We start from the raw sequence: 16,429 nt of genomic DNA, 5'->3' as shown, positions 1-16,429 counted from the left end.
TTCCTATTTAATGCTGTAAAGTTGCTTTGACACAATCTGTATTGTTAAAAGCGCTGTATAAATAAAGGTGACTTGACTCGACTCACCTTGGTGCCAAAGCTGGGGTCATGGCAGGTCTTTTGGGGTCGAACGTCTGCAGAACTACTGACTTTTGACTCCTCTGCAGGAGCACTGGGGGAAACCTTCTTGTGAGACCTGTTTAACATGAAGAAATCAATCTTTCTATGATGGCCCATCATTATTATGAGTATTAATAATATAGTACTTTGTTAATTGAAGCTAAATCAGGGTTATATCAAATCTTTCACGCACTGCTCTTCTGGTTTTTGCTCTTCATGGGCTGATCCAAATGTTTTGACTGGTTCCATGTATCCACCCTCACTGGGAGTGGAATCAGGAACTTTGCTGAGATCCTGCAAATGATAAGAAATAATCAGAGTTATTATAGTTATCTAAAAGTTACCTAAACTAAAAAGTTAGTAAAAAGTTAACTAAAACTAAAACAATTAAATAAAAAATACAAATCCTTTCTGTTACTCAAAATAAAACATGCTAACTGAAATCAAATAAAATATAAAAAACTTATCTTATTTCCAGTAGTTGCCAAAAACATTTTTCATTTTCATTTAGTACTTGATGTGCTGAAATAACTAAAACAAATAAAAATGAATAAAAACTATATAGATATTTTAAAAAATAACTAAGAGCAATGACAAAAACAGACTACAAAATTACTAAAAAACTAAAATAAAAACAAAAATACAAAAATTGTAAATAATTAAAATTAGTAATAAAAAAAAAACTATAAGAGTGCTTCAGTTACACTAAATTAACAAAAGTAAAATCAATAAAGAAAATAAAATAAAAAATATGGTCATCATTCATTTTCAACAAAACAATAATTTATTTGTACCATATTTAATCATTTAAGTAAAAAGAAAATCAAAAAAGTAGTTTAATGTTTTATGTAATATATAATGGATCTGAAATACTGTTTAAATAAAAAATTTGGTCCCACTTTATATTAGGTGGCCTTTACTACTATGTACTTACATCAAAAAATAAGTACAATGTACTTATTGTGTTCATATTGTATTGAAAAACACTTCTGCTGCTATTGAGGTGGGATACGGGTAAAGTTAGGGACAGGTTTGGTGGTATGGGTTTAAGGGAGGGTTAAGGTATAAAGGGATGGGTCAACAGTGTAATTATAAATGTAATTACAGAAATTAATTACAGATGTATTTACATGCAGGTATTTTTAAAAAATATAAGTACAATGTAATATAAGTGCATTGTATTAAATTATTAATTTAAATATACGTACATAGTAGTTAAGGCCACCTAATATAAAGTGGGATCTTTTTTTTTTTTTAGCTCTCCTCAAGCTATGGTAGAAACCAGGGTGGCATGGTGGCTAAGTGGATAGTACTATCACCCTCACAGCATGAATGCTCGGGTTCAAGACCTTTCTGTTTGGAGCTTGCATGTTGGCGTGGGTTTATTTACTTGACGTTTCATTTAAGGTGGAATTATTGTTTCACATAATTTCTTAGTCACATCTGGTTAGATACATTGGCTAAATCAACTAAAACAGCAACTGACATTGCAAAAAAAAATTACTCCACGTTTTCTGTTATCTTGACCATGACATCTAACACTTAATCATTTCTGTTTTTAGGTGTCACAACTGTCCTGACCATGACGACACTGAGCATAAGCGCCCGGAACTCACTTCCCAAGGTGGCTTATGCAACAGCTATGGACTGGTTTATGGCAGTGTGCTATGCTTTTGTCTTCTCTGCTCTCATTGAGTTTGCCACTGTCAACTACTTCACAAAGCGCAGCTGGGCCTGGGATGGTCAGAAGGAGGCCCAGGAGATGCGGGTAAGATAGATCTGGTTTAATACACTAGAAGTAGGCTGTCACAATGCTGTGAAAGTACAGCAATACCTGTACAGTTGTGTACAGTGCTTATATTCTGTAATACCATGTCATAGAGATAATGGATGTACTATCATTTGAAAAAAAAATCTGAAAGAAGTTCCTTTTTATTTTTATTTTTTTGAAAATGCAGAACGCTTTACTAAAGCTTGTGTACTTTTAGAGTGTTTCTCAGTGTGATCAATCACCATTTCATTTTCCAGTATCGATTTTTTTTTTACAAAGTTACTCCCCACAATAAGCAATAAATATTCAGCACATAAATCCTAAACTAATGTGGGCTTTCTTGTTAGCAAGCTTGTCACTATTGTGGTTGTTCCTGTTCAATAAGTTTGAGGCTGCCAACTGTCTCTCTCTCGCTCTCCCCACTGCTTTTGCTTGCTCTTGATTATTGCCACCCTCTGTCCTGGCCCTGATAACCTCTGAAAAATGAAGTGCTCAGAGCTAATGGGTGGGAATTTCCACAGAGAAAGCTCGGCGAGGTGCCGTATTGCTCACAATATGAGGAGATACCTGTAAACCGGTAATATAAATTCCTGTTTCGTTCTGTTGTTCTTCTTCAAAAATACTTCTTCATTAAATGTTCAATAGAATGGACATTTTGTGTTTCTGAGGAAAGCATGGAGAGAAGCTGCACTTTCTCTCACATGATAATACAATGCAAATCTGATAGCACATATAGACTTGGACATGGAAGTTAAAGTCGCTGTTAAAAATGTAGCAAGGAAGCTTAAAAGTGACGATTTTTGTTCACTAGGTTACTAGGCCAAACTGAAGTTAATAAACAATTTAGTTTAAAAGCTTCTGCTAAATGCATAAATGTAAATACAATTATATATGTAATATAGGCTAATTGTTACGGAGTGAACAGAGGAAGCGTGCGGATCCATATGCAAAGCTTTATTCAAAGACATGGTCAAAACAGGCTATGGTCAACAACAACAACAAGTATGGAACAGGCAAGACGAAAGGGAAATCCAAAGACAGGCGAGAGTCAATTGATGGCGAACGTAATCCAGAGGGCGAGGCACACAGGTAATCCACAAACAGGAAATAGTTCAGGCGAGGTGCAAACACAGTCCGAAACAGCCAGACAAAGGGATAATCCAAGACAGACTAAAGTCCAAGGCAGGCAGAGAGCAGACAGGACGAGATAAGCAGGCTAGAATAAAGACACGGATTACACAATGAACAAAACTAGAATAGACTTTGGAAACTCGGAAAGTAGCTATCACTAGGAGAGCGATAATCGCTAAACAATACTCGGTCTGAGTGGGTGTAGTGTGTGTGATTGGCTACAGGTGAGGGTGTAATCAGTGAAATGGAACATGGGAAATGTAGTCCGGGGTGACATGTAACAGTCTGTGTAATGGGAGAGTCAATGTAATGGAAGGGCGACCTCTGGTGGCAATTGGATGGAAGGCCACGGACAGGATTCATGACACTAATAGACAGTGATGCACACAAGTGGTAACCAAAATAAAAAAAAATGCGCTGGATAAATAAGTTCAGGTCACTCATTTGCGTACCGGCATGGTTGAGAGCTGTTAATGCACAATCACTGTTTTAGATCAACTAACTGTAATGCTGTATAAGATTTCCATTTAAACTGAAAGCATAGGCTACTGTATGCGCTGCCATTTTACTCAGAGTAAAACGCGAAACTGTGACACTTCATTCACTGCCGTGTTTCACTTGGTACTGCTAAAACGGCAGTGCGTATGCTTACTTGCCAGCAACCTGCCAAAAGCTTGCTAATTTTAGGTTTGAAAATGATAAAAATTCATATTAAAAATAAATAAATAAATAAAAAATAAATTGAAAGTGAAATATTTGTATTGTATTTAAGTGTGCTATAAAATAAGTGTATTTTTATTTAATACTCACTTTTTATTTTAAAATAGTATTGTCGCACTGTATTTATTATTTTTTATTAAAAAGCCAAATAAATAAAGTGTAATAATACTATTATTAATCATTTTATTTTTATCGTTTTTTTAATGGGTTACACTATGTGCAGTGTGAGGACCAAACCAAATCTCCAGGTGCTTTCATGAGAACCAGACTAAAAAACGTGCATCCCTGTTAATAGAGTTTAATTAAAGCAGTTGACATATATGCATAAATTAAGAAAATTTCAATTAAAAAAAAAATTTACAAACAGTTTTTGCACAATATTTGAAAACATTTTAAAAGCAGAAAGTGTGTATTATCATCAGACTTACTTTGCCAAATTGATTCTGTCACCATGTTGTGTGGCTGTGCTTCTGGTCTCATACTTCATAAATCAAGTGAAGCTACTGATAATTGGTTATGTGCAACAGGCTTCACTACACTTCTGTAATGATGGGTAGGCCCTTGGCCTTTTGTGCCACTGGTACACCTTAATCATTTTATTTTTATCGTTTTTTTAATGGGTTACACTATGTGCAGTGTGAGGACCAAACCAAATCTCCAGGTGCTTTCATGAGAACCAGACTAAAAAACGTGCATCCCTGTTAATAGAGTTTAATTAAAGCAGTTGACATATATGCATAAATTAAGAAAATTTCAATTAAAAAAAAAATTTACAAACAGTTTTTGCACAATATTTGAAAACATTTTAAAAGCAGAAAGTGTGTATTATCATCAGACTTACTTTGCCAAATTGATTCTGTCACCATGTTGTGTGGCTGTGCTTCTGGTCTCATACTTCATAAATCAAGTGAAGCTACTGATAATTGGTTATGTGCAACAGGCTTCACTACACTTCTGTAATGATGGGTAGGCCCTTGGCCTTTTGTGCCACTGGTACACCCAAAGGAAAGCTATTGGCTGCTTTGAGACAGTTTAAAATTGCTGGACCTTTGATAGAAGATAACTTAATGGCTATTTATAGCCCAAAAGAGAATGATCGAAAACAGAAGAAAGCACACAGATGAAAGATAAATTGAAAACAGGCTCACTGGGGTCTTTGGCTAAAGAAAAAGCCCAAAACTGATTTGTTATTGTTAAAAAGAAAGAAAAGAAAAAAAGAGCAGCACAAGCAACAGAGACAATCAGGAAGAATGAGAATACATTTGTAAGGAAAGGAAAAGAGAATGATTAGAGGAACAAGAAATGGGTTGGTATTGAACACTGATGAGAAATTGAACTGTTGAGATCTCATCTCATTTGCTTTACCGCAAGGGTTGGCAGGGTCACATGGTCACTGTTGAGCAAGTGGTGTGATAGCAAGAACGTGATAGGTGACTAACTGCAGATGTTATCTAACAGAACTCGCTCTATACTGGATACTGGTTACTGTACTCATTCCTAACTGTAATTCGGATCGAGTTGGACACTGACCTTGATGCTCTCTGAGGTTCACTTGTCTTTGCAGCACAGATTGGCATTACAGATCGGGGTTGGTATGATTTACCTTAGTGGGGAGAAGGTCCTTCACCGGTCGTTTGCTCTTTTAAAGTCTCACCACTGTTGACAGTCGCTCTCAACTGTTGGTGATAAGAGTAGTAGTAACATCTGATTACATGATACGAATACTGTAGCAAACTTTAAAAAAAAAACACACACCCAGACAACTACTAATAACACCCTAGCATTGTTGCATATAATTTTTTCCATGAGTAGACACTGCTCATATTTAGTTCATAAAAAAGGTTTCGTTCAGAAAATACAGTTGCATATTATTATTGTTGTTCATTAATCCAATTGTTATAGGGGTAAAATGGTCACTGTAATATGGAGTACAATATTACTATGGTAATTATAATGCAGTGTCACAAAGACATTACTAAAAATGTCTAAAAATGTTTTGTGTTCCAACGGGGGGGCGTAGGTATTAGAATTCACAAATGGATGAGTAAGGGATGACAGATTTTTCATTTTATTAATTGATCTTGGATGGTTGTGGGGTTAACAGAACTCGCTCTATACTGGATACTGGTTACTGTACTCATTCCTAACTGTAATTCGGATCGAGTTGGACACTGACCTTGATGCTCTCTGAGGTTCACTTGTCTTTGCAGCACAGATTGGCATTACAGATCGGGGTTGGTGTGATTTACCTTAGTGGGGAGAAGGTCCTTCACCGGGCGTTTGCTCTTTTAAAGTCTCACCACTGTTGACAGTCGCTCTCAACTGTTGGTGATAAGAGTAGTAGTAACATCTGATTACATGATACGAATACTGTAGCAAACTTTAAAAAAAAAACACACCCAGACAACTACTAATAACACCCTAGCATTGTTGCATATAATTTTTCCATGAGTAGACACTGCTCATATTTAGTTCATAAAAAAGGTTTCGGTCAGAAAATACAGTTGCATATTATTATTGTTGTTCATTAATCCAATTGTTATAGGGGTAAAATGGTCACTGTAATATGGAGTACAATGTTACTATGGTAATTATAATGCAGTGTCACAAAGACATTACTAAAAATGTCTAAAAATGTTTTGTGTTCCAACGGGGGGGCGTAGGTATTAGAATTCACAAATGGATGAGTAAGGGATGACAGATTTTTCATTTTATTAATTGATCTTGGATGGTTGTGGGGTGATAAGCCGAGAATCCTTGTGCCATGAGAAATGCTAATATGACTGTTGCAGCTATGCTAATGCTTAACCTATTTTCAGAGTATATTTGTATTAGTATATGTGTGCAGAGAACTAAGTGGAACAATCGTGCAGCTGCTGACAGACAGGATGTAACACAGCGGCCCATAACGACAAAATGTCTCAGAGTTACATATGTTATCTGGTTCCCTGAGCTGCTATGAGAACCCCTTCAGTGTGTGCTAGTGTCTGAAGCATGTCTAAAAACACGGCAACACATCACCAAGGAGCGAAGGTGTCTGTGCATAAAGTTGATCAAGTGGAATATATTTCCCTGCCTTGGTTGGTGTGTTTACATGTGCTTCAAACACTGACACATGCTAAAGGCATTTCAGAGTATATTTGTATTAGTATATGTGTGCAGAGAACTAAGTGGAACAATCGTGCAGCTGCTGACAGACAGGATGTAACACAGCGGCCCATAACGACAAAATGTCTCAGAGTTACATATGTTATCTGGTTCCCTGAGATGCTATGAGAACCCCTTCAGTGTGTGCTAGTGTCTGAAGCATGTGTAAAAACACGGCAACACATCACCAAGGAGCGAAGGTGTCTGTGCATAAAGTTAATCAAGTGGAATATGTTTCCCTGCCTTGGCCAATCAGATTGGTGTGTTTACATGTGCTTCAAACACTGACACATGCTAAAGGCATTCCCATACGATCAACACCTTTCTGCAGTGTTAAAGTTTCCTCAAAAGGAAATACTGTGATCTTGTGCTTTTTAAGCAGTGCTCAAATGTTTATATAACTTCAAGCATGCTCCTGGACACAAACAAAGTCTCACATACAACCTGCTTTTAAATGTATAAAATGCAAAATCATTCAAGTAATAAACAGCGCCCAAATGATTGTCCTCAGAAAATGATCAGTAATCTTATGTGTGCCTCCTTTGGAGTTTCTGAAGAGGTCTTAACTCATTTAAGCTACATTTACACGACAACAGTGTAGTCCAAAATGGAAAAGTTTTTCCCTTGCGTTTTTAAAAAGTTTAATGTATACACGACAACGTTTTCAAAGCGATTAGCGTTTACACATATCCGCGAAAACGGCCAAAAACGCTGTATTACGTATGCCAGGCCAATAGTTGGCACTGTCACCTTGTAAGTAAACAGTAGTGATGCAAAGTCCAATTCATTTCCGCGAACCGGTTCTTCGCCATTGTTGTGTATGTTTGTTCGCGCTTGCCTTTAAAATCGACACATACTGCGCATGTCTACATACCTAACATGTACTACGCACGCACATGACGTCACCATTTTCAAAGATTCCCGTATTGGGTGTTTACACGGAAACAATAACGGTGCCGTTTTCAAAAACTTGCACTTTGAAACCCGTTTTCAAAAATATGCGTTTTCAGTCCACCGTTGTCGTGTAAAGGAACAGTCAAAACACATAAAAGTTTCCCGTTTTTGGCTGAAAACGTTGTTGTGTAAACAGCCCCTCAGTGCCTCATGCTTTGCTAAGATTTGTCAAGACACCAAAGTCTGCAATCAAAAGTAAGATATTTCATAATGAATGGAAACTCATTTCTCAACCATTTATTTCCAAGACCGAACAGGTCTGTAAAATTACTGCATGTCAGCACTTTGCCATTTGTTTCTGTTATTTCTCCCAAGTAATTTGAAGAGAAACATTCATAACAAAGTTGGTACTTCAATTAATCAAAGAGTAATAACATATTCTCCTGGGCAAACACACTCCAATCATATTCCAATTAGGCTATTTGAGAGATTCCGTTTTTGAATTTTCTGATTAGTTTTCTAAATCAAAAGGGAATTCCTAGGTGGAACAGCATAATATATTAGACAAGATAGTGTTTGTTTCCATTTCTGGCCAAACCATCAAGATAAAATGCTTTACTGCTTTGCAGGGATATTCCAGTCAGTGACCGTCAAAACTCTTAGAAATGAAGATGACAGAAATAGGTATTAAATGGCAAATTAAATATTTAAACTAGCTCAGTTATATCTTGGAAAGTATTACATTCTTTCAAGATATGGCTTCATTGAGGTTTGCTGAGGTTGAAATTCTCCACATAACTACAATTGACCATTGCATATCACCGACTCAGTATATGAAAATTTTATAATTACCCAATGGCTGCTTATGGGTTATATTGTTAGATATTAGAGATATCATCAGAATTATTTTCAGCTGCTCCAGTAGCTTTGCAGATGAGGTCTCCACATGAGGAGTTTAGTTGATGCACGCTGAAATTGAGGATATTACTTTGCACAGCAGGAATCCAGAGTCTTTCTCCTTTAATCTGAGTATGTCCTCAGGAAAAAACAGAGATATCGTCAGAACAGAAAAGAATATATATCGCATTTGGATAATTTATGAAGCGCATGGTTCCATCCATCCACCCATCCATTCTCCAAACCACTTGTCCTTTGTAGGGGATGCTGGAGCCTATCCCAGGGACTTTGTGAAGCCTATAGTTTATTATATAAAAAGGCTGTTAATGTAATACTCACCAGAGTCACTTTTGCATTAGATTATGGAAATGCAGCAGCCATTGTCATTGCTCTGATGAGGCAGGAATTCTTTGTTGGAGAAAGGAGCCACAGAGGAAGTGCCTCCTTCCCTGAAGGAATCCAGGTTTTATAGCTGGTATTTTCTGGTGCCAAAAAAGGACCACGGTTTGTGGCCAGTCCTGAATTTTCTTGTTTAGGACACACAGTCTCAAAATGTTGATGCGGAAACACATTTGTCTCTGATTCAAACAGGATTGGTTCATAACTATTGATCTGAAAAAAGGCATTTTTTATTTTCAGAGCAGTAATTCCCAACCACGTTCCTGGAGTTCCCTAACAAAAGCTACACTTGATGCTGCATTTCAATAACGCTAATGAGAACATTCTTTGTTCGACCGGTTGTGAAGCATGTGTGTCAAACACGCCAAGAATTGGTTTAAATAACCTTGGTAGGTGACGTCATTTGATTACGTGCACCTGAGGGGTTATAAATAGACGTGAAACGGACACATATTCAGGTTTCTTTGTCTTCAGAGACTGCTTTGTGTGTGTGTGTGTGTGTGTGTGTGTGTCACGCTGCTGAAAGCAGTATCATTCAAAAGAAAGCATGTTGAAAGTGAAAGTGAAAGTTTAAACAATTTACTATTCTTGTCGAGTGAATCTGTAAGAGATGCGTGCTTCGCTCTTCATGGCCGATCTCTGAAGAGAACTCGCATGAGTATTGTTTGGAGTGTTTGGGAGAAAAGCACGCTGCTCTCGCGTTCGAGGGCAGCAGATGTGAGCACCGCGGTTCACTTCCTATCCGCGTGCTTCGCATTAGGCTCGTTTTCTCTCACGAGGAATGAGCCGCTGCGCGCTCATTAAGATCGCGTTTTGATCTGGCTGAGGCTTAAGAAGCGGGTGTTCCCCTCTCTCTCGTGTTCTCGCCAGATCTGAAGTTTCTCGCACCCGCCTCCGAAGCATGTCCGGGAACTTCTTCCGATTGGGCAGAGGATGCTGCAGCTCTTGCTTCTGTTGAGGTGGATATTGAGAGCGCTGCCTCCGAGCACTCCTCTCGCGATTATAAGCATATGAGGAGTTACTCAAGGTGGTGACTCGTGCAGTGACCAGATTAAACCTGTGTCGCCAAAAAAAACTAAACAAACGCTCCAAACTAGATGATAGGTTTCTGTCAGGTGGTCAGAGGGAGGGGCCACAGCGATGGTCTCTCCCCTTCTTTGGTGATCTCCATGATGAGATATCTTGATCATTGAGTAAGCCATGTTCATCCCATGTCTTTGTGCCCTCTATGTCAACTATTTATTCAACTATCGTGGATTCAAAAGCACGGGGATACATTATCATGCCCTAGGCGGAAGAGACGCTAGCGGGCTATCTCTCCCCTTGAGGAGCATCATCGCTCTTAAAAAAAAAAAAAAGAGCCAACGCTCCCTACCAAGCCACGTAGAGCAACATCTACACTTGGAGGGAAAGCGTTTCATGCAGTGGGTCAGACTGGTGCTGCCCTGCACTCCATGGCGGTTCTGCAGGCATATCAGGCTGATCTTCTTAAAGATCTGAGCAGCGGGAGGAGGCTTTCAACAAGTTTCTTCCCCACTGTGCTCAAGTGTCGGAGCTGTCGGCCACCCAGTCCCGACCCGGTCCAGCTTCTCTGAGGCAAGAGGCTCAAAGAGAGAGTGTGGTGAGTCGTGCGCCCCCTCGTAAAGACTGGGGAGCAGCTCGTAGCACTCAACAGCCAGAGATGAAGCCAGACCTAAGAACAGTCAAACGACCAAAGAGAGGTCCTGAGGCTGTGCCCAGGACAAAGGGTGTGTCCCCTTGGGGAGGTCCACGGAAATTTCCAACAGAAGCGTAGGGGCTCCTTCCTGGCACCCTTAGGGATCGCTCTGCTCCCGGGAGTCCTGGCCTAGGTCCGACAACAAGGGTCTCGCCTCTTACTGATAGCGCCCCATTGGCCGACCAGAGTATGATTCTCAGATCTAATATCCCTCCTCGATGGCTTACCGTGGGCGATTCCGGTCAGGAGAGATCTTGTATCTCAGGCACAGGAGACAGCTTTTTTCATCCCCGGCCTGAGCTCTGGAACCTTCATCTCTGGCCCCTGAGGGGGACCAACGAGAGATGCTGGGCTTCCAGCAGAGAATTTATGCCCTCAGATGGTGCTTTTTCAAAAGTTGGTGTATGACACACCATGCAGACCCAGTTCACTGCCGTGTTGTTTCAGTGCTGGAGTTCCTGCAAGAAAAATTGTCCTCAGACACATCTCCTGGTACTTTCAGAGTCTATGTGGTCGCCGGTTCAGCCTGCCACGCTCTAATTGACAGAGTTTCTGTGAGAAAGCACCCTCTAGCCGCCCGTTTCATCTGTGGCCATGCAGACCCAGTTCACTGCCAGGCTGTTTCAGTGCTGGAGTTCCTGCAAGAAAAACTGTCCTCAAGTACATGTCCTGGTACTTTCAGAGTCTATGTGGTCGCCAGTTCGGCCTGCCACATAAATTGCTCTGATTGATGGGATTTCTGTGGGAAAGCACCTTCTAGTCACCCGCATCATTTGTGGAGCTCAGCGGTTGAGGCCGCCCACCAGAGCGACAGTCCCTTCGTGGGACTTAGCCTTAGTGCACAAAGGATCTGGTTGGGAGTCCTTTTTGAACCACTATATTTGGCGCCTGTCAAGTTTCTGACTCTGAAGATGGTTTTTCTCATGGCTATTACTTCTCTGAGGAGAATTGGGGATTTGCAGGCTCTGTCAGTCTCGTCATCCTGCTTAGACTTTGCATCCTCACCCTATTATCTTCCAAAGTTCCATTCTTACATCCGTACATCCGGTTGTTCTTGAAGCCGTCTGCCCTCAGCCGTTCACAACACCGGAGCAAGAAGAACTTCACTTACTGTGTCCAGTACATGCTCTTCAGATTTATGTCCACCGCACTAGCCAGTGGCGTAAATCAGAGCAGCTTTTCATGTGCTATGGCTGCCACAAGTAAATTCTAAATAATTCTCATTCCCATTAGCGTTATTGAAACGCAGCATCATTTGTGTTTGACACACATGCTTCACAACTGGTCAAACAAAAAATGTTCTTATTAGCGTTATTGAAATGCAGCATCTCGTTCCCGCTTTTTAAGGGAACAGGGTTACAGTCAAGTAACCCGAGACATACCCCCAATGCTGCGCATTTTGCATGACAGAAAGTGAATTTTCAGTTTACATGTAACACATTTCAAAACCAAATGGACTGTATAAATGCAAATGTTCATATTTCTTTTCTGTGTACTATAGTGTTGACTGTTACCAGTAAATGTTTATGTAACAAAGTTCGTAGTGGGAAGAAGGAAGTGACTCAGGTAGGCGGTTTGGAGACTCGTGGCTCTTTTATTTCTTTCTTTAAAGTTCAACAAAACACAAACGGGGCGCTTCCAGCGCGTTCTCAATCTGCCCAGGGCATAAACTCAGTTCAGTCGGTTCTCCTCCTCCGGCTAAGGGATGGCCACGAGTCCCAGTCTCTCTCTCCCACCACGTTCTCCAGTCTGCCTTTTATCCGGTCTCTCCAGGCTAATTACTGCAATCAGACACAGGTGTTCATCATTTTGCACTTGACCTACTTACTCACCGCTCATCTCCCGTCCCTCTCTCCCGCTGCAGACTTCGCTGAACCACGCCCCCCCTCGCCACAGTTTACCTACTGTTGAAATCTGTTTCTAAAAAGCTCAGTGTAATACACAAGAGCAATCAGCGAGACCGAATTTGTATTCTTGAAAAGCATGGCAAGCAGTAATTATCAACAAAAAGTAGAATAAATATTACATTTGTTTATAAGAAACATTTCCATGATTGACTACCAGGGTTAAAACAAAAAAAATCGGTCCCGCTTTATATTAAGTGGCCTTAACTACTATGTACTTACATTTAAATTAATCATTTGGTGCAATGCAGTTATTGTGTACATACATGTTTTTACATTGTACTTATATTTTAAAAATACCTGCATGTAATTACATCTGTAATTAATTTCTGTAATTACATTTATAATTACACTGTTGACCATCCCTTACACCTTAACCTACCCATACTATTTACATACATTATATGTGCCAATTCTTATAAATGTAATTTTTATACTTTTATTACCAGCATGGCATGTAGTATTTAGTGTTTATTTTTAATTGTACAAAAATATAGTTGTGGGTTATTAATCTATGCTAATATTTAATTTCATTTTTAAGTATTTATTTAGTTATAATTTACAGTTTTCCTCAGTCACTGTGGAACATTTCTCAGAGCACAACTGAACAAATGTTGATGGGTTCTCTGTTGAATAGTCTTACCCCACAAAAAAAATAAAATAATAATGTGTATATATATATGTGTGTATGTGTGTGTGTGTATGTGTGTGTGTGTGTGGTGTGTGTCCTAGTGCATTGCATAAGTCATTAAAAGCAAAATAGTTGTACCAGTTGTCATAATCTGTCAAGCAAATTTTCTATGTTTTGTTAATGTCCTGAATTGATAAATTGCTCTCAGGAGAATCTTGATTGTAATTTGTTAACAGGCCAACAGTAAATGTGAATCATGTTCAATCTCTTGCAATCGATATCCCAAATATAGTTTTGTGCACTGTGGAAATTGATATATGGCATACAGAAAAGGTGCAGACGTGCATTTTCTGTAACTGTCATCAAAACTGTAGCCATAGTTTACATTAGGGAATACTGACAGAGTACACTGTTGACAACATAAACATCTTGTTTGTGAGCAATGACACAAGGATTTGTCATTCTGATGGCACTGATACATTCACTGGTAAATTACTTACTTTTGAGACATGATCTAAGGATTTTGAGCAAGTTACAGGCTTTTGCAGGTAATCCATTGTGCGGTGCTGTTTGTACGAACTGTTTTGAGAAATCCACTTGCTGATTTGCAAATGTTAAGGGTGATTCGAGAGATGTACCAAAGTAATTAAGAAAATCGTAGTTGCTTTGGTAATTTTATTTGTTATATCCCTCCATTATGTTATGTTCTTAATTTCAGTTATCACCTGAACTTCATAAGTGATTAGGTTGTATTACTAAATTTTATTTTGTTTTTTTCTACATGTACTTTGTTTGCTATTTCATGCAGTAGAGTGCATAATTTACTTTCAATGAAATTGTTGGTGTTTTTAAAGCTTCAAGGTATGTTTACAATTCAGAGAATCCTCTCTCTCTCTCTCTCTCTCTCTCTCTCTCTCTCTCTCATATTTAAATTTTCAATTTAAGTGTGCTTTATTGGCATGAAAAAACTATACATTTGTATTGCCAAAGCAATTGCAGCTGGGCTACTTACAAATAGTGCACATAACAGAAAGAAAAAGAATAATAATAATAGTAATAATAATAATATATAAAAAGTATTAAGAATGTAGTGTAAAATGAATTACTAATGTATGTATGTAAACTAGAAATAAAATAAAATAAGGGATTAGACAGATTTACAGAAGCAAAATATACATCTAAATAATATAATACAGTAATATGGCATAATATAATTTACATGTGCTGGAAACGTCAGATCATGGCAGATTGAGTGTTTTCTCTTCTATTGTGACAAGCAATACTTGTGTTCTCCTAACAGATATGGCAGTTTCTCCTGATTTGAAAGAGTTTTAAATGTCTGATGGATCTGATGTATTTTATCATAGAACACTGTCCGTATATCTGTGTATTTGGAGCATTCTGTTAGGAAGTGCAGTTCTGTTTCCATCTGATTCAGATCACAGTGTGAACACAATCTCTGCTCCGGTGGCAGCCATATTTTTTCTGTGTCTGTCCGTCTCTATCATCAGCTTGTGTCCGCTGAGTCTGTATCTGGTCAACGTGCTTCTCAGTTTCTTATCTGACACTGTGTACAGATACTCTGCCATACTGTACTCTCTCTTTAGGGCCAAATAGCATTGCACTTTACTCTGTTGTTGTGTTTGGGTTTGCCAGTGAGTGATGTAATTCTGTTTGATTTGTGCAGTAATCTGATTGATTCTGATGTTTTTAGTGTTGTTGTGATTCAGAGCATCAGTAGATGTTAGTCAAGCATCAGGACTGAAGCTCTGGATCAGCTGAGGGAAGGGCTTGCTTTCTTTGCTCATCTCTTGGTATTACAGGGCTTTGTAATGATATGATTGGGGGTCACTGAGCTTCAGATGTTTCTAGAATTGAATTGCCCTTTTTTGCATCTTTATTTTTAGAGGATATTTGCCTAATTCTGCCCTGCATGCATTATTTGTTGTGTGCCGGTGCACATTTTTTACAGAGTTCTGCATGCAGGGACTCAATAGGATGTTTTTCACATTTGGTGAAATCTTGATTTCGATTTGTAAGTGGATTTGGATTTGGATTGGATTGAAATTGGATTTGACACACCTCACTGCCATAGAGGGCAATGGGCTCAATTACTGATTCTAATATTTTAAGCCAAATTCTAATAGGGATTTCTATAGGACATTGCCGTTAGGACAAAGCCCTGCGTGCTTTATCTCTCAGTTCTTTCACAGCATGATTAAAGTTTCCTGTGGATGTGATTTTCAAACCCAGGTAGTTGTAGTGTGATGTGTGTGTTATCTGGTTAGTGCCTAATGTAAGTGTGTGTTGTGTTGTGTTGTGTAGGGTGAGGCCAGGGGCTGCAGATCGCCAGATCATTGATGTAAATGTTAAATAACATTGGGCTTAAAGGGTTAGTTTACCCAAAAATGAAAATTGGTCCATAAATTACTTACCGTCAAGTCATCCTAGGTGTATATGACTTTCTTCTTTCAGACGAATCCAGTCGGAGTTATATTAAAAATTGTCTTTGATCTTTCAAGCTGTTTCATGGCACTCAGCGGGTGTTGCATGCATCAGTCCAAAAGAAGTTAAATAAAAAGCGCCCATCCATAAAAAAAAATGTCTCACACGGCTCCGGGGGGTGAACAAAGGCCTTCTGTAGCGAATCGATGCGTTTTTGTAAAAAAATATCCATATTCAAAACGTAAACAGTCCTACACAGAAGCAGCTCCGGGTGGATGACGTATGAGGTCAGCTTTGCGCATGCAAAAGAAGTGACGCACGCGGAGAGATCGAAACAAAACAACGGTCACTAATTAGAAGTACAAAACGAGGATTTGTAAAGAAAAATGTCGGAGGATTTCGATATAAACCAAGAGGAGACTGGTTTTCCTTTGCTAAAGTAAGGAAAATTTGCTTCCTTTGCTCCTGTTAACAAACGTTGATTTTCACGAGACTCACCAGCGCATGTGCAACGCTGAACTCATACGTCATGCTCCCGGAACTGCTTAGTTTACAACAGTGAGCGCAAGCTAGATTCAAGTGATTATTACGTTTTGAATATGGATATTTTTCAAAACGCATCGATTCACTACAGAAGGCCTTTGTTCACCCCCC

At 39.0% G+C, this 16,429-nt stretch overlaps 1 protein-coding gene across 1 annotated transcript in view; it reads left to right on the top strand.

The window, feature by feature from the left end:
• LOC107713170 (gamma-aminobutyric acid receptor subunit alpha-3-like) overlaps nucleotides 1–16,429 on the top strand; it is a 175,334-nt gene that overhangs the window by 148,986 nt on the left and 9,919 nt on the right. Inside the window, exon 9 of the mRNA XM_016518602.1 lies at nucleotides 1,682–1,887. Coding sequence (XP_016374088.1) covers nucleotides 1,682–1,887 — 206 coding nt within the window. The remainder of the gene's footprint in view (nucleotides 1–1,681; nucleotides 1,888–16,429) is intronic.

The sequence above is a fragment of the Sinocyclocheilus rhinocerous genome, unplaced genomic scaffold, assembly GCF_001515625.1.
Source record: "Sinocyclocheilus rhinocerous isolate Xijiao unplaced genomic scaffold, SAMN03320098_v1.1 scaffold387, whole genome shotgun sequence".
Classification (NCBI taxonomy): Eukaryota; Metazoa; Chordata; class Actinopteri; order Cypriniformes; family Cyprinidae; genus Sinocyclocheilus; species Sinocyclocheilus rhinocerous.
This window is presented reverse-complemented; position numbering and strand designations above follow the sequence as displayed.